The sequence below is a fragment of the Ovis canadensis genome, chromosome 1, assembly GCF_042477335.2.
Source record: "Ovis canadensis isolate MfBH-ARS-UI-01 breed Bighorn chromosome 1, ARS-UI_OviCan_v2, whole genome shotgun sequence".
NCBI classification, from domain to species: domain Eukaryota; kingdom Metazoa; phylum Chordata; class Mammalia; order Artiodactyla; family Bovidae; genus Ovis; species Ovis canadensis.
The window spans coordinates 100,972,249-100,992,012 of record NC_091245.1 but is presented as its reverse complement, the minus strand read 5'-3'; the positions used below and the strand labels follow the sequence as shown (position 1 = coordinate 100,992,012).

General features: G+C 43.5%; 1 protein-coding gene across 3 annotated transcripts in view; it reads left to right on the top strand.

The window, feature by feature from the left end:
- Positions 1 to 17,427, top strand: part of OTUD7B (OTU deubiquitinase 7B) — a 153,490-nt gene extending 136,063 nt beyond the window's left edge. For all 3 annotated transcript variants that reach the window (XM_069573969.1, XM_069573959.1, XM_069573978.1), the window contains exons 5-12: positions 67 to 168; positions 2,375 to 2,502; positions 8,019 to 8,131; positions 9,836 to 9,963; positions 10,229 to 10,378; positions 10,961 to 11,075; positions 12,009 to 12,093; positions 13,321 to 17,427. In XM_069573969.1, coding sequence (XP_069430070.1) covers positions 67 to 168; positions 2,375 to 2,502; positions 8,019 to 8,131; positions 9,836 to 9,963; positions 10,229 to 10,378; positions 10,961 to 11,075; positions 12,009 to 12,093; positions 13,321 to 14,529 — 2,030 coding nt within the window. In that variant the 3' untranslated portion in view covers positions 14,530 to 17,427. The remainder of the gene's footprint in view (positions 1 to 66; positions 169 to 2,374; positions 2,503 to 8,018; positions 8,132 to 9,835; positions 9,964 to 10,228; positions 10,379 to 10,960; positions 11,076 to 12,008; positions 12,094 to 13,320) is intronic.
- Positions 17,428 to 19,764: the final 2,337 nt, after the last annotated feature.

The following is a 19,764-nucleotide window of genomic DNA, read 5'->3' as shown; positions in this document are numbered from 1 at the left end:
TAGAAGTAAAAAAGTAGAGAGCTTTATGTATAATCTGCTCATCTCCCTTTCCTCATGTTTCTGTAGGGCGTTTGAACTGGTGGGTGAGTGTGGACCCCACCTGTCAAAGGCTCCTTCCTTTGGCAACTACTGGAGATGGAAACTGCCTCTTGCACGCAGCCTCTCTTGGTGAGTCATGAGACTGGCCCTTCATTCCCTCACAGAAAGGAAGCAATAGTTAAATCGCATGTGAAGGACTTGAGCCAACCAACCTTGATCTTAGAAGTGATGGCTCAGAGCAAGGTGTATGTATGTGTGTGTGCTGGTGCAGGAGAAGATAAAAGAGAGCCCTGTCCTGGTTGTTCACTCTTGTTGAGAAATTGTATGGAGAGCACGGGATTTAGCACAAGTCTCACTCTGAGAATTAACCCTTAAAAGTGATAAACAGCAGAAAGCAAGTAGTATACTGTTTGTGTATGTATATAATTCTACTTTAAATTCATTCTTTTGGTATATAAAAAAGATATGTTTTCATCAGACCCATATGAGACTTGTTTATTTTAATATTATTTTTTAATGAACCTTTATTTAATGTACCTTTTAGTTTTCATTTTTACTTAGAGGATAATTGCTTTACAGTATTGTATTGGTTTCTGCCATACATCAACATGAATCAGCCATAGGTATATATGTATGTCTCCTTTCTCTTGAACCTCCCTCCCACCTGCCACCCCATCCCAGCCCTCTAGATTGTGTATGTCTAATCTGGAATAATGTATTTTTCTTTTTCTTTCTTTTTTTTTCACTTCCAGTTGTATTGATATAATTGACATACAGCACTGTATAAGTTTTAAGATATACAGTATAGTGATTTGACCTGCATACATTGTGAGATGATTACAGTAAATTTAGTGAACATCCATCATCTCATACAAAATTAAAGAAATAGAAAAAGAATTATTTTTTCCTCATGATGATAACTTTTAGGATTTACTGTCTTAACTTTCATGTATAATGTACAGCAGTGTTAATTACATGTATCATGTTGTACATTACATCCTAAGAGCTCAGTAGTCTTAGTCTTGTATATATGGAATGTTGTACCTTTTAACTACCTTCATCCAGTTCTCCCTGCTCCTACCCCCTGCCCTTGGTAACCACAAATCTGATGTCTTTTTCTGTGAGTTTGGTTTTGAAGTATAATTGACCTATAATGCTGTTATATCCTGGCACACAGTGTGGTGATTCAAATATTTCTATACATTTCAAAATAATCACTGTGTTAAGTCTAGTTACCGTCTGTCACCATACAAAGATACTACGTAATTATTGACTTGTTTACTTTAAATTGATATGCCTATTTAAAATTCAGTGTATTATTTGCCTTGCTGCTGCTAAGTCACTTCAGTCGTGTCCGACTCTGTGCGACCCCAAGAGTACTGGAGTGGGGTGCCATTTTCTCCTTAGTTTTTTAAAAAAATGTCCCCATTTTCCAACCCTTCCTCAAGCTTTGATTCTGAATGTGTCAGACCCATCTTGTCTGCTGCTACTCTGTGTTTTATTTATTTTTTAGCTTTTTAAAAAAATTGTCTGAGCCATGTGGCTTATAGGATTTTAGTTCCCCATCAAGGAATTGAACCCAGGCTCTCAGCAGTGAGAGTGTGGGGCAGTGAAAATATGGAGGTCTTACCCACTGGACTGCCAGCGAATTCCTACTCTGTATTTTAATTTGTTAGACTTGGTATCAAGAGTAAAGGCTTTCTGGTTCTTCCTGTTTGCCCAGTGGTTAAAGACTTCCCCTCCCAATGCAGGGGGTGCAGGTTTGATCCCTGGTTGGGGAGCTAAGATCCTACATGTATCATGGCCAAAAAAACAAACAAAACTGAAGCAATGTTGTAACGAGTTCAATAAAGACTTTAAAAAGTCTTCTTGTCAGGAGTTTGTAGGCTATGGTCTATCCTCTGCTTTTAGGCTGTCAAAAGTTTCTGAGCCTCTATAGTAGGAACGTCTTTTCTTTCCTGATTACCTTTCTGCTGAGTTACAGCAGGAGTTTCTTTGAACCTGGGCTTCAGGCCTGATATCCTTCATGCCAGAATCTGTGTATCGTAATTAAGTGGAGTTGAGTCAAGGTAAGGTGTCTTGAAAGTGAAAGTGTTAGTCACTCAATCGTGTCTGACTCTTTGTGACCACATGGACTGTAGCCCACCAGGCTCTTCTGTGCATGGAATTCTCCAGGCAAGAATACTGGAGTGAGTTGCCATTTCGTTCTCCAGGGGATCTTCCTGACTCAGGGATTGAACCCAGGTCTCCCACGTTGCAGGCAGACTCTTTACCAACTGAGCCACCAGGGAAGCAATACAAAAGGTGTCTTAACCATTATGTTTTCTTGCCATAGGGATGTGGGGTTTCCACGATCGAGACTTGGTGTTGCGGAAAGCTTTGTATGCACTGATGGATAAGGGAGCAGAGAAGGAAGCATTAAAACGGCGCTGGAGGTGGCAGCAAACTCAGCAGAATAAAGAGGTGAGGAAGCCCGGGTGGGAGCACCTTGTTTCCCAGAGTTACGTAAGGGACTGCTCAGTGCCTCCTGTAGGAGATGTCTCCTACTTAGGTGCTCTTAGGCCAGTGTTACTCTTAACAATCCTATTGATATTCAGATACCACCAGAGGGTACATGCCTTCTGATAGAGTTATGAGAACTGGTGTGGGGAAGTGGGACCTGTCGAGGAGGTATCTAATGCTGTGCTTCTCCTGATGAGGCACTCAGTAAGCCTTTAGTGGCTGTCTTTTGCAAAATGAAATACAACAAGCTTGTAGGATTTTTCTGTTGTTTCGGTTTTTTACTTACAATAAGCCTAGACCAATTTTTAAGGACTTATGTTTTTAACTCTTATTAATGTAAATGTGTAAAAAAAATTGGGGCCAATATACCATTTGTTTTTCATAAATTCAGTTTACTTCTTAAAAAACTGTAAAAGCATGAGTTTGAATGTTTTATTATTAGAATTTTGTGTTCTGAAGATTTAAAACATGGAAATAGAATGGCTTATGTTTCTTTCTCAAAAATGAGCTCAATTGTTAAAATTAGGATGATATTAAGATCAGAATCTGGTCTTTGATTAGCCAGTCTGCCCCAGAAGATTCCTGAGGGAAATGAATGCACAGGGGCAAGACCAAGTAAATAGCATTCTTTATTGACACCAAACCCCCTGGCTTTCTGGTGAGCTGAGCTGGACTTTGTGGAGTTCTTTTTTTTTCTTTGGCTGAGCTAAAGCCAGCCTAGTGTTTATCTTCTTTGCTGTTGAATTCACACTATACCTGAACCTCCAATCCCAAAGAAACATAATGCCAAAGAATGCTCAAACTACCACACGATTGCACTCATCTCACACGCTAGTAAAGTAATGCTCAAAATTCTCCAAGCCAGGCTTCAGCAATATGTGAACCGTGAACTTCCAGATGTTCAAGCTGGTTTTAGAAAAGGCAGAGGAACCAGAGATCAAATTGCCAACATCTGCTGGATCATGGAAAAAGCAAGAGAGTTCCAGAAAAACATCTACTTCTGCTTTATTGAGTATGCCAAAGCCTTTGACTCTGTGGATCACAATAAACTGTGGAAAATTCAAGAGATGGGAATACCAGGTTACCTGACCTGCCTCTTGAGAAACCTGAATGCAGGTCAGGAAGCAACAGTTAGAACTGGACATGGAACGACAGAGTGGTTCCAAACAGGAAAAGGATTCCGTCAAGGCTATATATTGTCACCCTGCATATTTAACTTATATGCAGAGTACATCATTGGAGAAGGCAATGGCAACCCACTCCAGTACTCTTGCCTTTAAAATCCCGTGGATGGAGGAGCCTGGTAGGCTGCAGTCCATGAGGTCGCTAAGAGTCGGACACGACTGAGTGACTTCACTTTTCACTTTCATGCATTGGAGAAGAAAATGGCAACCCACTCCAGTGTTTTTGCCTGGAGAATCCCAGGGACGAGGGAGCCTGGTGGGCTGCCATCTATGGGGTCGCACAGAGTTGGACACGACTGAAGTGACTTAGCAGCAGCAGAGTACATCATGAGAAACGCTGGGCTGGATGAAGCACAAGCTGGAAGCAAGATTGCTGGGAGAAATATCAATAACCTGAGATATGCAGATTACACCACCCTTACGGCAGAATGAAGGAGAACTAAAGAGCCTCTTGATAAAAGTGAAAGAAGAGAGTGAAAAAGTTGGCTTAAAGCTCAACATTCAGAAAACGAAGATCATGGCATCTGGTCCCATCACTTCATGGCAAATAGATGGGGAAACTGTGGAAACAGTGTCAGACTTTATTTTGGGGGGCTCCAGAATTACTGCAGATGGTGACTGCAGCCATGAAATTAAAAGATGCTTGCTCCTTGGAAGGAAAATTACGACCAACCTAAACAGCATATTCAAAAGCAGAGACATTACTTTGCCAGCAAAGGTCCATCTAGTCAAGGCTATGGTTTTTCCAGTAGTCATGTATGGATGTAAGAGTTGGACTGTAAAGAAAGCTGAGTGTAGAAGAATTGATGCTTTTGAACTGTGGTGTTGAAGAAGGCTCTTGAGAGTCCCTTGGACTGCAAGGAGATCCAACCAGTCCATCCTACAGGAGATCAGTCTTGGGTGTTCATTGGAGGGACTGATGTTGAAGCTGAAACTCCAATACTTTGGCCACCTGATGTGGAGAGCTGACTCATTTGAAAAGACCCTGATGCTGGGAAAGACTGAGGGCAGGAGGAGAAGGGGACGACAGAGGATGGGATGGTTGGGTGGCATCACTGACACAATGGACATGGGTTTGGGTGGACTCCGGGAGTTGGTGATGGACAGGGAGGCCTGGCGTGCTGCAATTCATGGGGTCACAAAGAGTCAGACACGACTGAGCGACTGAACTGCACTGATACCTGAACCTTAGATTTGATCGCTTCAGACAGGAAAAGGCCAAGCCAGATCATGCAATTAGTTAAGCAGACATGACAGCCACAGTCAGAGGATAGATACCAATTCCAGCTATATTAAGCTCTTTATAGTTATTATTTTAAAGGTGGGGTTAGGAGCTTCCCTGGTGGCTCAGTGGTAAAGAATCTGCCTGCCAATGCAGGAGACACAGGTTCGATCCCTGCTTTGGGAAGAGTCCACATGCCTCAGAGCAACTGAGTTCCTGAGCCACAACTACTGAGCCAGCGCTCTGGAGCCCAGGTGCAGCAACTGTTGAAGCCCACGTGCCTGAGTCAGTGCTGTGCGACAAGAGAAGCCACCACCGTGAGAAACCTGTGCACCACAACTGGAGAGTTAGCCCCCCTCGCTGCAACTAGAGAAGGCCCACGCAGCATCAAAGACCCAGTAGAGCCAACAAAATAAATGGGGGTTACATGATGATGGTAGTTAGCCAGGAGACTCAGAAATTCTGAAATTTTGTTCTTGGTCAGCCACCTTTTCCCTCTCAAAGTCCCTGAATGGAAATACATGCCCCATGAATAGTAGATATTGAAGGAGTAGTCTTTTTACTCCTTTTGCTCAACACGTTGAAAGCTCCATATGGGAATGAGGTAATTCTTTTAGCTTAGACGATTTATGGCACTATAGTGGGGGTGGGGAAAGGGAGGTGGACTGGGGAGCTACTTTTAGCCAGTACCAAACACCAAACAAATTAAATTGGTTTTGATTTCCCAGGCCTCCCTGTTTTGTTGTTGAAAATGGTGGTAAAACCCGGTAAGAACATTTTCAGCCTAGAAGGGTACACCACCTAGTGGCTGTGTGTATAGAAACAGCAGCGAAACTAGATGAGAGGAAGAGGGAGACAGAGCCTCGTGAATGTGTATCAGGGACCATTTATCAGAGTGAACAGAGCGCCCCATATATAAATAGTGCATTCGTATTACTTTGAGTTGAAAGAAAAAGTTATAGAATTATACAAATTGAAAATAGCTTTGTTGTGTTTTTGTTGTTGTTTTTATTATTAAAGTAAAATATGCTCACAATAGCTCTTTAATTCCTTTTACATTTGTTCTGATACTTCTCATGTTTCTAGTGTGATTCTTTATACTCTGTCAATGTGTGTTTAAAGTATAAACTTGGGACTTCCCTGGTGGTCCAGTGGCTAAGACTTCGAGCTCACAATGCAGGGGCCCCAGGTTTGATCCCAGGCCAGGGATCTAGATTCCATGTGCTGCAACTGAGAGTCTGCATGCTGCAAAGAAGATCGAAGATCCTGAGTGCTGCAGCTAAGACCCCGTGTAGCCAAATATAAATAAATACTCAAAAAAAAGTATAAACTTTTCTAAACACTTATGTAGGCCAAATACAATTAACAAGATAGACTTTCTTCCAAACCATCATATACATCCTAAAGCCAATATAGTATTTTAAGACTATTTGTACTATTTCTTCCACTGCTATGATAAAAATTATAGTTTAACTGAGCATGTATTTATTGATTACTGATCACATGGTAAGCACTAAGCATATTGCTTAAAACATGGTCCTGCCTTTTAAGAGTGGTAGTAGGAGATGGATATGTGAGTATATGATTACAGCAAAGTAACCAGTTATGACTTCTGTGATAGAAGTCTGTATAGCAGTTCAGCAGGGAGGGCACAAAGGAAGCGGTGAGTGGCTGATGCACCAGGGAGATTTAGGAAAGGCTTCATAGAGGAATGATACTTGAGTTCTTTCCTGACAGTTGAGAGATTATTCACCAGGTATATATGGAGTGGGTTGTCTCAGGCAGAAGGCTGTTGAGGCAAAACCTAGACAAAAGCTCAGAAGTATAAAAGGACATGGTGCATTCAAGGAAGTATGACTAACTAAATGATATTAGAGGGGTAGGTCAGAGCCCAGGAAGTGGAGTCTTTATGCTGTGCTTAAAGAGTGCATCATTATCTAATAGATAATAACGATTCTTAAAAGAATTTGTAGCAGGAAGCAAACATCATCAGCTTTTTAGTTTTTCTTTTTAATTTTATTTTTACTTTATTTTACTTTACAATACTGTATTGGTTTTGCCATACATTGACATGGATCTGCCACGGGTGTATACGAGCTCCCAATCCTGAATCCCCCTCCCACCTCCCTCCCCACAGATTTTAATTTTAGAAAAATCTTTCTGGTAGCATTGTAGAAAATGGATCATAACAATGTATGACTAGAAGTAGTGAAACCAGCATCTATTACAGTAGCTCATGCTTAATAGTTATTGACTAAAAGGATCCTGGTGTGGAATGGGTGAAAGGAGAGGAGTCATCAGTAACTCCCTGGTAGTTCTAATTGGGTGTTTGAGTGATCGTTAGTGTTGCTTACAAAGGTTAGAAAACAGGAGGAGTAAGTTTTAGAAGCGGCAGAAGTTCCGTTTTGACAGAACAGAGTGTAAGGTAGTCATGGGCAGGTGACAGCCTTCAGTAGGCTGCTGGATGTGAACATAGAAATGAAGAGGAAGTCTGGGCTGGAGAGGAGGATATCTGAGTCCTGAGCATGTAGATAGCAGTAGATGAGATTATAATAGTAGAAGAGATAACCTGGATGGAACCAAGGCTAAAATTATTTGACACAACATCAATATTTTTAAGATAGAGTTCAGAGAGGTTGGAAAAAGTAGTGTTTTGTGAGCTGAAGGAAAAGAAAGTTTAAGGGGGAGATCAAATGCCACATGAATGCTGAGAAAGATGAGAACTGAAGAGTTCACTGAATTTGGCCAATTAGAAGGTCACTGTCTTTAGCCAGTCAGTTAGAGATTTAGCCAGTCAGGTAAGGGGCATAGGCTGGAGGGCAGAAACAAGCTGGGTTACAGTGGGTTGGAAAAGAATGGAAGAAGTGTAAGGGTGATCATAGATTATTCTTTCATGGATCTTGACTATAACAGGGAGAAGAGACTGGACTTTGTGTACAAATTGTAAGACAAGTGCTTACAAATTATAAGACAGGAGCATAGAGTGGAATAACACCAGTGAGTTGGAGCGGCTATTTCCTTTTGAACTTAGCCTCTAACTGCTTAATATACCTTGCCTGTCTTTCACACAGTCGGGGCTGGTATACACAGAGGACGAGTGGCAGAAGGAATGGAATGAACTGATCAAGCTGGCCTCAAGTGAACCCCGCATGCATCTGGGTACCAATGGAGCCGGCTGTGGTGGGTAAGTGTGTCTAACTGGAGGAGCAGAAAGTAATCTTTGCTGAGTCCCCAGTGTCCAGAGAGTTTTGTTTGTCCTAAGAGGGCGTTGGACAGAAGGACAGGAGAGAAGCCACGACAAGGGCACAGAAGAGTGTAAGAGCGTGGGATGTTCTGGGAGCCACAGGTGGTTCAGTATTGCCAGAATACAGAATAGGTGATGCTGAATGATAGATGGAGCTAGGCAGTCCAGATTTTTGTGTGCCCTACTGAGGAATTGAAACTGTATTCTATCCAGACTTTGGGAAACTGCAGGACAAGTGATTTGGTTCCTCAATAAATAAAGGCAAAGAAAAGAGAATTGTGATATTGATGGTATTGTGGACATCTTTAAAAATAGTCTTTATTTTTTAGAGATTGAAGCTGAAATATTCATGGTTGAAATTATATGATATCTAGGATTTGCTCCAAAATACTCTGGTGGGGTGGAGTGGGTGTGGGGGCTGATCCCTAGGGTAATATATCAAGGTCTAGGTGTAACAAGATTGACCATATGTTTATGATTATTGAGGTTGAATGATGGATATATGAGAGTTTAGTGTACTATTCCTTCTAGTTTGAATATGTTTAAAAATTTTTCTAAAGTAAAAAGTTAAAAAATATAACCTATCCAAACTTTATTGTGTATAAGAATAATTTGGGCTATCTATTTAAAATGCAGTTTTGGACCTCCACCCTAAGGAAGTACAGTTGCGTAGCCCAGAAATCTGCATTTGTAGCAAGCACCCAGTGTTGAATAAGATTGCTCTAGGCGGCAGGATTGGAGAAGGAAATGGCAACCCACTCCACTGTTCTTGCCTGGAGAATCCCAGGGACGGGGGAGCCTGGTGGGCTGCTGTCTATGAGGTCGCACAGAGTCGGACACAATTGAAGTGACTTAGCAGCAGCAGCAGCAGTAGAAGCAGGGGGCAGGAAGCCACTCAATTGTGAGTATGTGAGTAACAGGAACAAATTGATGTATTTGAGCACAGTGACAGCCAAATGGATGATGAACTTGAGGGGAGTAATGATAGTCCAGGAAAGAGGGGGACACGGATATGAGCAAGAGTGGTGGCTGCAGATATGCCAGAGGAGGCACTTAAAAGATGGAATTGGTCGGGCCAGGTGATTAATTGAAGATGCGATGTAAAGAACAGTAAATATTTCACAGATTTCTGATTAAGCTACTAAGTATTAGTCAATAGATGGGTGAGGCTGTTCTTCAAGTAAGGGAACATGAAGAAGGGATTTTTGTTTTCTTTCCTTTTTTGTTTTTCTTTTTTGATAGGACATGATGAATGTGACGTGTGGGTGGTTGTGGTGGGTAAAGTAATAAGCAGAATGAGGCTACACAGTTGTATACTGAGCTACTGGACAAAGAGAGTAGAGGAAGGTTGTTGAACCAGATAGGTATTAAGAGGGATTACATCCCAATTCTGAGCACTGCTTTAACCCTCAGACCTTCACATTTCTTTTCTTGAATTTCTTCCTCTGTGAAATGGAGGTAGAAATAGCCACGCTAGCGTAAAAATAATCATCTGTGTCCATGGCACCCTTCAGAATGGAAAACAGGAAATGGACATTTTTTTTTCCCTCTTTGCAGAACTGGTCTTCTGAGGTCTCTTGATTTGTTTTCTTCCCTCTCCCTTCCACTGCATCTCTTCCATTCTCTCCCCTCCTACAACTTTAGGGTGGAGAGTTCAGAAGAGCCTGTGTATGAGAGTCTAGAAGAATTCCACGTCTTCGTCCTTGCCCACGTGCTTCGGAGGCCCATAGTCGTCGTGGCAGACACCATGCTGAGGGACTCTGGGGGGGAAGGTGAGTCAAGCAGTCCTCACTCTACCCTGCGCAGCCCTGTCTGCAAGGGGGATATATGACCCTTGCGGAAAAACACGGTGTAAATTAGAACAATGCACAATTCTCACAGAGTAAAGCAGTTGAGGTTAATTGATGAAACGTCTTAGGAAAGAATTATTAAACACAGGTTGGACTGAAAGGGGGCTTCAATTGACATAGTTGGGTGGAGAGATTTCCCACTAGGCAAGAATATAGCCTTAATAATAATCTTTGTGATTTCTGGCAGCATTCGCCCCTATTCCCTTTGGGGGAATCTATCTGCCCTTGGAGGTTCCAGCCAGCCAGTGTCACCGCTCCCCTCTGGTGCTCGCCTACGATCAGGCCCACTTTTCTGCACTTGTGTCCATGGAGCAGAAGGAGAATGCCAAGGAACAGGGTGCGGAATGGTGTCTGGGTCTCTGGTGTCTTGTGGTCTGCTTTATTTTCACTTAGAAGAACTGAAATGAGAGAGGATGTAGGAGGAAGGAACTGAGTGACGTGCAAGCCCAGACAGAGTGTTGACGCGGTTTTCTTAAGCTCTAAGATAAACAGAGTTTTGTTTTGTTTTGTTTAAAAAAAAAAAATGGTTTTTGGGGAAAACTCAGCCTGTGTTCCCTGATCTGGAGTAAAGAAGCTTATACATTAAGGTCAAGAACTTTCCAAATGATACTTTGCTCTATTTGCCTTAATAATGACTTTGAATTCCCTGAATTCACTTTAATTGGCAGGAACATCATGGGTGCTAGCTGACTGGTGGGAATTCATGGAGATAAGTGGCCTAAATTGTGTTCTGAGTAAAGGGGAAACCTGCCTGTTATTTTTTTCTGCTAAGACAATTCATCATTAAGAACTGAGATGTGACTGTAGTTAGAGACCTTTGGTATAATTCAGCTGCCTTTTTACTGGAGTCAGTCTGTGTTCAGTTGCCTTCCTCTTTCCTCAGGAAGACTCCTTGATTATATGTGTTTTTCCTCCCCAGCTGTGATCCCACTTACAGATTCAGAGCATAAGCTGCTGCCTTTGCACTTTGCTGTGGACCCTGGAAAGGGCTGGGAGTGGGGCAAAGATGATAACGACAACGTCCGATTGGCGAGGTGAGGCGCGTCTAGCCTTTCCATCTGCTTTGTAGCTGCGATCTCTTCCACATGCGGTGTCTGTCTCCCGGGACTTTTCCTCAGCTCAGGGGCGAAGGTGGTCACATCCTAGTTCTAGTGTCTTTGGGAAGACGGAGAGGTGGGAGGCAGAGTGGGCCCCTGGACTCTGGCCACTGCTTTTTCTCCCCATGAAACAGAAGGGAATCCTGGCATGTGTTTATAGCGTGAGGAGTGTTCTTACAGAACCCCAGAACAGTGGTCAGAGAATCGAGATGATCGGATCACACTTCTCGCAGCCCAAACGAGAAGGGTTTTAAATAGCTGACCAAAATCATTTGCTCTAGACTTTTGCTTTTTTTGGGGGGGGAACTTAAATGGCAAGAAAAATACGTTCTCCCCACCCCTACCCCCATTTCCCTGAAATTGGCTTCCTCCTGCTTCCACAGCTTTCTGTGAAGAGCTTAGGAGCGTAAAAGTTCCCTCCTCACCTCTTATCCAGTGCTGCCTTCTTTGGGCTCCTGAAACTGGAGCCAACTGAGAAGATGGGGTTAAAAAAAAAGAGTTTATGACTTTTTAAGTAAGTTCTCACCTAATTATCAAAAGCACCTTCTAAGTAATATACTGTTTCATAAATATTTCCTATTTTCCAGGCCCTGAGCTAGGCCCTTTCTCAATACTATTTTAATCTTCACAACAGCTCTACAGGATAGATATTATTATCTATACTCATTATCAACCCCTACTGGGTTTCAGGGAGGTTGAAGTGACTTGCTCAAGGTGATAAAGCTTAGTAATTGGTGCAGCCATAATTCAAATCAGCCCTGAGCTCCTAGCCATGTAGCCTCCTCCCACCCTGCCTCCCAACTGGATCGCACTGCTTTGCTTTTTAAAGGCCACAGTTCTTTGAAATTCTTTTTTTCCTCCTTTTCACAGTGTGATCCTATCCCTAGAGGTCAAATTGCATTTGCTGCATGGCTACATGAACGTAAAGTGGATCCCAGTGTCCTCCGATGCGCAGGTGAGGCTTCTCCCACTCCACCCTGGCATGCCCTCCTTTCCACGTCAGGGAGAACAAGGACGTCTGGTGGTGGTCTCCTTCCTTGTCTCTTCTGGATAGTGGCTTATGATTCAATATTAGGAGTAACTGGAAAATACCAGATAAATTCCAAAAGAGACTTTTTCTTGCCTTTCTACCTGTTTAGTGCCCTTTGTTTTTTACATCTTCTCAACAACCAGGCTCTGCTTTCTGATACTAAACATATTCTTCAGGAAAAGTTTTCTTGAACTTGAGATTGTTATTACTTTGTTCTAAGCCCTCCGTACATAGACCTCTGTATTGGGCACTAGGAGAGACAGAATAGCTTAAAGAGCTCCTGATCTAGTAGGTTCTGAGGATGTCATTATCCATAGAACAGGAACACAGGAGCAAGGGCCAACTGATGGACTCTGGTGCTGAATGTCTGAAAGTGGATGCAGAATGGTTAAGACTTGGGGTGGTTATTCAGAACTTCCTTGAGAGTAACTTTGGGTAGAATCTGGCATAGAGAAATTTATAATAAACGCCATTCTACTGTCTACAGAATATTTTCTCACCTTACCCAGAGGCTATGTATTTGTATAGTTGCACATTGTTCTAGAAGAGCAAAATCCAGTCTTCATTTTGCTATCTCCTTATTACAGAAGGGCATCAGATTATAGGAGGTGAGATAAAGGCTAGACATTAGATACTTTTTCCCCTGGTTCATGGGAGAGCTGAGGAGTTGGGGAAGGACAGTGCTCTCCTGGGTGACCCTTCCCCTCATGACAGCAGCGCTTCTCTGGAACCTGGCAGTCATTCCAAGGAAGGAGTTCGTAGGGGTGTTACCACCCCTCTCCACATGGTTAATTCCTATAGCAACAGCTGCAGGAGGCCCTGTGAGCCAGGTGGATGGGCTGGAGGTTCCTGGGGGCTTCCTTCAATCTAGGCCAATTGAATAATGGTCAGCCATTTTTTTTAATTTAATTTTTAAAAATTAAAGTATAGTTGATTTACAATGTTGTGCCAATCTCTGCTGTACAGCAAAGTGACTAAGTTATACACATACAGAAATTCTTTTTTTGGATATTCTTTTCCATTACGGTTTATCACAGGATCTTTTCCATTATGGTTTATCACAGGATATTGAATATAGTTCCCTGTGCCATACAGAAAGACCTTGTTGTTTATCCCTTCTGTATCTGTCAACCATCTTCTTGTCTCTTCCAGGCTCCACTGGCCCAGCCTGAGTCCCCGACAGCCTCAGCTGGAGATGAGCCCCGGTCCACACCTGAGTCTGGGGAGTCAGACAAGGAGTCAGTTGGCAGCAGCTCTGCCAGCAACGAGGGCAGCAAGCGGAAAGAGAAGTCAAAGCGAGATCGGGAAAAGGACAAGAAGAGAGCAGATTCTGTGGCTAACAAACTGGGCAGCTTTGGCAAAACCTTGGGCAGCAAGCTCAAGAAGAACATGGGAGGCCTGATGCACAGCAAGGGTTCTAAGCCTGGAGGGATGGGAACAGGTTCGGGGGTAAGCAGTGGCACTGAGACCCTGGAGAAGAAGAAGAAAAACTCACTGAAGAGTTGGAAGGGTGGCAAGGAGGAGGCAGCTGGGGATGGGCCTGTATCTGAGAAGCCCACACCTGAGTCTGTTGGTAATGGAGGGAGCAGGTATAGCCAGGAGGTGATGCAAAGCCTGAGCATTATGAGGATTGCAATGCAAGGGGAGGGGAAGTTTATTTTTGTTGGCACCCTGAAGATGGGTCACCGCCACCAGTATCAGGAGGAGATGATCCAGCGCTACCTCGCTGATGCTGAGGAGAGATTCCTGGCAGAGCAGAAGCAGAAGGAGACAGAGAGGAAGATCATGAATGGAGGGGTAGGGAGTGGGCCTCCTCCAGCCAAAAAGCCAGAGCCAGATGGCGGGGAGGAGCTGCTGACTGCCCCTCCAGCAGAATCCAAGGCAGTGGCATTCTCTGCTGGCTACCCTGGTGGCTTTACTGTCCCTCGGCCTTCTGGGGGTGGAGTCCACTGCCAGGAACCCCGGAGGCAGTTGGCAGGGGGGCCATGTGGGGGGGGCCTACCACCATATGCCACCTTCCCCAGACAGTGCCCTCCTGGGCGACCCTACCCCCACCAGGACAGCATCCTTTCTCTGGAGCCAGGCAGTCACTCCAAGGATGGAGCTCACAGGGGTGCACCGTTACCACCCCACTTCCGCGTGGCTGATTCCTATAGCAACGGCTACAGAGAGCCCCCTGAGCCAGATGGATGGGCTGGAGGTCCCCGGGGGCTTCCCCCAACCCAGACCAAATGCAAACAACCGAACTGCAGCTTCTACGGACACCCTGAGACAAACAATTTCTGCTCCTGCTGTTACAGAGAAGAACTGAGGAGAAGGGAACGTGAACCGGGTGGGGAGCTGCTGGTGCACAGGTTCTGAATGCGAAACCTTGGAGGGCAAGGGGGCTAAACAAAGAAAGTTAAGCTCAATTAATTGGCTTATAAGACCCAGCTCCCATATTGATGGGGCGAATGCAGTAATGTTGGTGTGAGCCTGGCTAGAAACTCTTAAGTGTGTATACTCTGAAGAGCTGCCAGGCTGGCAAGAGCAGGTCAGGGCTGGATGGTGCCTCGAGGCTATACTGGTCCTTTGCCGATCTTGACTTGATGGTACTGAGAAGGTACAAGGGGAGAAAGATGATAATTGTGTGTTATAACACCTTGGGTCCATCTCAGGCCTAAGGGAAAGTGTAAGGGAAGATTCGGTGTGTGGGGGTGGGTAGGTGGGCAGAAGTCTGGGGGAGGAACTGGCAAAGGAGGTTCAGTCAATAAAAGAAAAAACAGACCAAAGTTCTTTTAGGTTGGAAAAAAGCACACGGTGGTGGAGTTGGGAATGTGGAGGGAAACTGGGAAATTAGATTTGCTGTTGACTTGAATTAAGGTAGATGTTTAGTGTTGGATAAATTTTTCCTTCTGAAGGATCTGGAAAGATAAGGAAGAAATGTGTGCTTCCGGGTGCTTATTAGGAGGGGGATGGCTTAAATCGGTTTAGTGAGATGGCAAAGGCAAGAACTTAAAGGGGGAATCTTTTTCCTCTGAAGTTTGATTTCCTTCTAAACAGCCATCTGTCATCCCTTCTAGTTCTAGAGGAGATTGCCGATTGCCCCCTATCTTTTCCTCATCCTTTTTGAGGGCTGAGCTCAGCTAAGAAGGTTGTGATTTTTTTTAAGAATTTAATTTTATTAAAAAAAAAAACAACAACAAAAAACACAAAAAAAGTTCCCTCTGGGGAAGGCAAGAGAATGATAAGAGCAGCTGTGTGTGTTGAATTTTTTCCAGGTGAATTGGTACAGAGGTGATCTTTTTTTAACTACTAGCAATAACCACACTTTTGAGTGGGCCTTGGGAGGGGGTGGGAGGAGGACAGACTTTTGGCCAGACTGTTTCAAACAAAACCAAAAACCTAAATAGAGCACTACCATCCTCTGCTGCTGCATTTCTGTAGAAAGCAACTTATTTTTTGGATTTTTTTTTTTTTAAGAAACAAAAAGACCCTACCAAGCGAAAGACATTTTTAAAAATGAGTTTTTCCCCTCCTATTTAAGTGATTCTTTCTCCTTCCTCTCTACTTTTGGAGAATGAACTTAAACATCCCGGCTTCTTTTGTTAAGCCATAGCTGACCTTAATCTGTGGTTAGTTTATTAAAATAATTAAAAAAATACTTTGTAAGAAGAGATATTTTTGATAATAGGACTGATGTTGAAACTTGGGGTAGGGGTTAGGGGCAATTTATAAAGAGGTAGCTAAAGAAATATATATTTTAGTGAACTATAACCACAGATCACAGATTACTCCCAATGAGCTGATCTGTCATTGGGTCTCCCTCCTCTCCCCAAACCATCCTTTTCCCCAGAGGGTGGGAGTGGGTCTGTGGACACGGTATTGGGGGGAGCTCCTTTGCATTTTGCACAAAGCACAAGTCTGGACAGCCTATGCTCTGGCCAGCACCATTTCTAAGAGCTTTAAACTGGAGGACCTATCCTGGGCCAATCTTCCCTTTTCTTTAAATTATTTCTTTCTGGGGGGGAAAAATCAACTATGCAATTGTATACACTCCTGGGTGCATATGAAGAAGGGGCATAAGTGTACTTAATGTGTCTAGAGTGTTAATTGGGGCTATTTTTCTGTATTTGGATTTCTCTTTTGAGGTGTGTACTCTTAAACCATCCTGTGGAATGTAATCCTCACATTTGATCCAAGGCAGACATGGGCTGGGGGTGTGCCCTGGGGGGACTTGTGTTTGCCATATGTTGCTTCTGCCCAGTCAGGAAAGTTGTCATCCCACCTCCCCCTTGATAACAAAATCAGCCAAGACTGTCCTCTTCATTGGAACTGCTCACAATTTAGGAAGTTTCCTTTCTCCTCAACAAACTCGAAAAGCCACTTATTTTCTAAATCTGATTGTCGATTTAATAATTTCCATGGCTATTAATTCTTAGGCTTTTATTTGGAAATGGATGTGTTAAGGAAGCAATGAGGTCAAAGGAGATAGGTTCCAAAAGAGGGTATGTTTGTATTTCCAGGGAGGACTGGGGCTGGTGTGAGAGGAGCATTCCCTTCAGGGTCAAAACTTAAGGAGATGCCAAAAGCTCACTAGTCAAGATAAATACTGTTTTAATGCAGCATTTAAAAAAAATTAATGCAAAAAATCCATCATGAGCAAAATATCAAAATCTTTAAAACAGGATCCAGCAGGACTGGGGTTAGAGTGAGGGAAGAAAAGCTGAATTGAGCAAGGAGGAGTAGAATCTTGTCTTTATTTAAAATTTCAATACTTTATTCATTGTGGCTCTTTTTATATTAGTTTTGATTTTCAGAATATATTGTGTTAAAATAGCATCTTGGTCACTGGCTTTTGAGGCATCCTTAAATTTTGTGCCTGAAGTGAGTGCCTTGCTTACCTCACCCCGTGTCTGGGCTTAGAACAACACTGGTGAGACCACGACCATATGAACTTCTGTCGCCTAACATGCACCCAAACAAAAGTGACTCAAACTCACACCTAGAATTTGCACAGCACACCTAGCTTTCCCGTAGGCATCCATCTATATCATAGGATTTTGGCCTGGACCAATAGGAATGGAAACAGACCAGGGATTTTCCCAGAGAATAAAACCAGGAAACTTTTAATTCTCCACTGGACTGCTGTGTTTGGATTTGATCTGTTATTAGAGTCTAGTTAATACTTTTGTTTTTAAAAACTGAGGACAAATGAACAAAAACGGAAACCTTGTGTCATGTTTGCTTTTGTTTTGATTTATAAATTGACCAACCCAATCCCTTTGGTCGTCTTTTCAAATAAAAAGGTGGAAATTCTGAGGGGTGCCCAAGGGGGTGAAAATGGTTTAAAAAAAATGTGTGTGTGTGTGGGGGGGTTAGGTTATTTAGGCACTTTAGCTTTTTCATTAAGAATTATTTGTTTTTAATTTGGGAAGGTAACTTTATTGAGGCATTAAAAAAAGAAAATAACCTCTGCATTCTAAAGATGAGGGACCCTGAGTCAATGGATGTTTTTCTGTAGGGATGAGTAAATTCTGTTCTGCTTTATTTTTTGAGACCACTGTAGGATGGGAAGGTGGTGAAAAATTGCCTGGGAAATGGCAGTATTTGGGGAGGGAGTAGAAGAGGCAGCCTCGTGCAGTTACTGTGTTGGGGGGAAGGGAGGAGATGGACATGCTCTCAAAAGAAGCCAGATTCAGTAGTTGGGGGTGTGGTTGAAGGGGGGAGGCAGGCCCCTCAATCCTAATTGAGGGATATCATCTCAGGCTTAAATAAGTGCACTTAGTTATTTTAACCCAAGGCACTGGGGTACTTACTGAGGTTGTTGTTGGAGAGGGGAGATTTTCAGGGCTTTTACTTTTCCCATTTTGATTTCAGACAGTGTACCCCTTCTACCCACCCTAGATTCTCCATCTCAGCCCTGAAGGAGCAAATAGGTCTATAGGACATGCCTCCAGATTCCTCCTTTTAATTTATGCTGGTTTGATGGACAGTTACAAGATTTAACCAAACATTTTCCCCTCACACTGGATTCTACAGCAAAATAAAATGATATTAAAAGGTTTTTTTTTTTTTAAGATTCAGTCTCTTTATGGAATGGTATGGTGTTCAGCTCAGTGCTCTGTGGGGCCTGAAGGGAAGTTCCTTCCCTCTGCTGTTGGCTGTTTCTTCTCAAGTGAAACAAGCTCACAGACCAACTAAACAAAAATCAGCAATGACTTTTTAGTGTATGTTTGGGAGTGATACTGAGCTGGAAAGGATGGAGCTGGTTTTGAATGACTTCTGAGAACCTAGCTTTTGCTATTCTTACCACTTTCTAAACAGCCACATGTCCAAAGTTCCAGTCGCATTTTATCTTTCCCAATAAAGGCATTTCAAAGATAATTGTCCCCAAGTTACTCTGACACCTCTGGACTCTGCATTCTCTTTTGTTCTCCAAGGAGTCAGTGCCCCAGGCCCACCACCACAGGTGAGAAGACAGAATTAGTAGTCCCTTCTCGTCCTGGAATCACCTGCACCACAGATTTTCCTAATTTCCTTTTCCCTCCAGGCCCTTCAACTACAGATTCAGTGACTCATACAGGCAGTCTGTTTCTTTCACTTTATAGAAATCACAGGCTGTTTTGCCCCCTGAATTTAAGTGGATTAACAGAATATTATGATACCCTCCTTGGAGACTTTCTCCACAACCCCTCCTTTTACTGGCCACTTGGGTAAGAGGTGCTAGAAAAGAGGAAGGGAAGCTGGCTGCCAGTAGCAGAGAGGAGCGGGGGTGGGGAGGACCTTGGCCTCTTTCTGTGCTTATAACTGGATCTATGATTCATCTTGTGAGTCACTCAGCTCCACCTCCTTCCTCTAGCAGCCCCTCCCAGCAGCCTTCACTCCTGGCACAAACCTGCAACCAGACCAGGATTCTGAAAATGGAAAAATCTGATACAGACCCTTGCCTCTCCACCCTTCCTTCCATCCACTAAACCTCCACTGGGTGTGTGGCGGGTGGTCGGAGGGGGAGGTGTCCTCCTGTTACTTAACACTTAGCTGCTGTCCCCTTTGCATTCCTAGTTAGGTGCTGATCTAAGTCACCCATCTTTTTTCTGGCTCTGATCTTCCCCCATCCCCCCTCATGTTTTCTCTATTCTGCTGTTCCTACACCTCAAGTATTAAAGAATAGAATGAGGCTCTTGACTGAAGGGTGATGGGGAGAAGGAAAGTGGATAATGGATTTTTAAATTGTGGTACACACCTTTTTCTATTGCCACAGATCTTGGGAAATATTTTCTTCCCGTGAGGGATTGAGGCTGATGGAATGCAGATGGGGGTGGGGAATGTAGCAGCTTTTAGAACTTCTGGAATCAGGCTTCTGGGACGCCTTCCCTAGCAGGTGTATGCCTCTTTGTTCCAGATGGACTCCCTGTCTCACAATATCTTCACTATTTCCACAGTTGCAGCCAAGACAGGGAACTTTTCAAAACTGAGGCCGGAAGGGTGTGTGTGCTGGGGGAGGAGAGTTGAGTGTCACTCTGGAAAACTGGGGACCCCACCTAAGGACTGCTGCCTCTGTACAAACTCAAAATCAATAAAACAGCAGCTCAGCAATTCCTTACTTTGTACCTT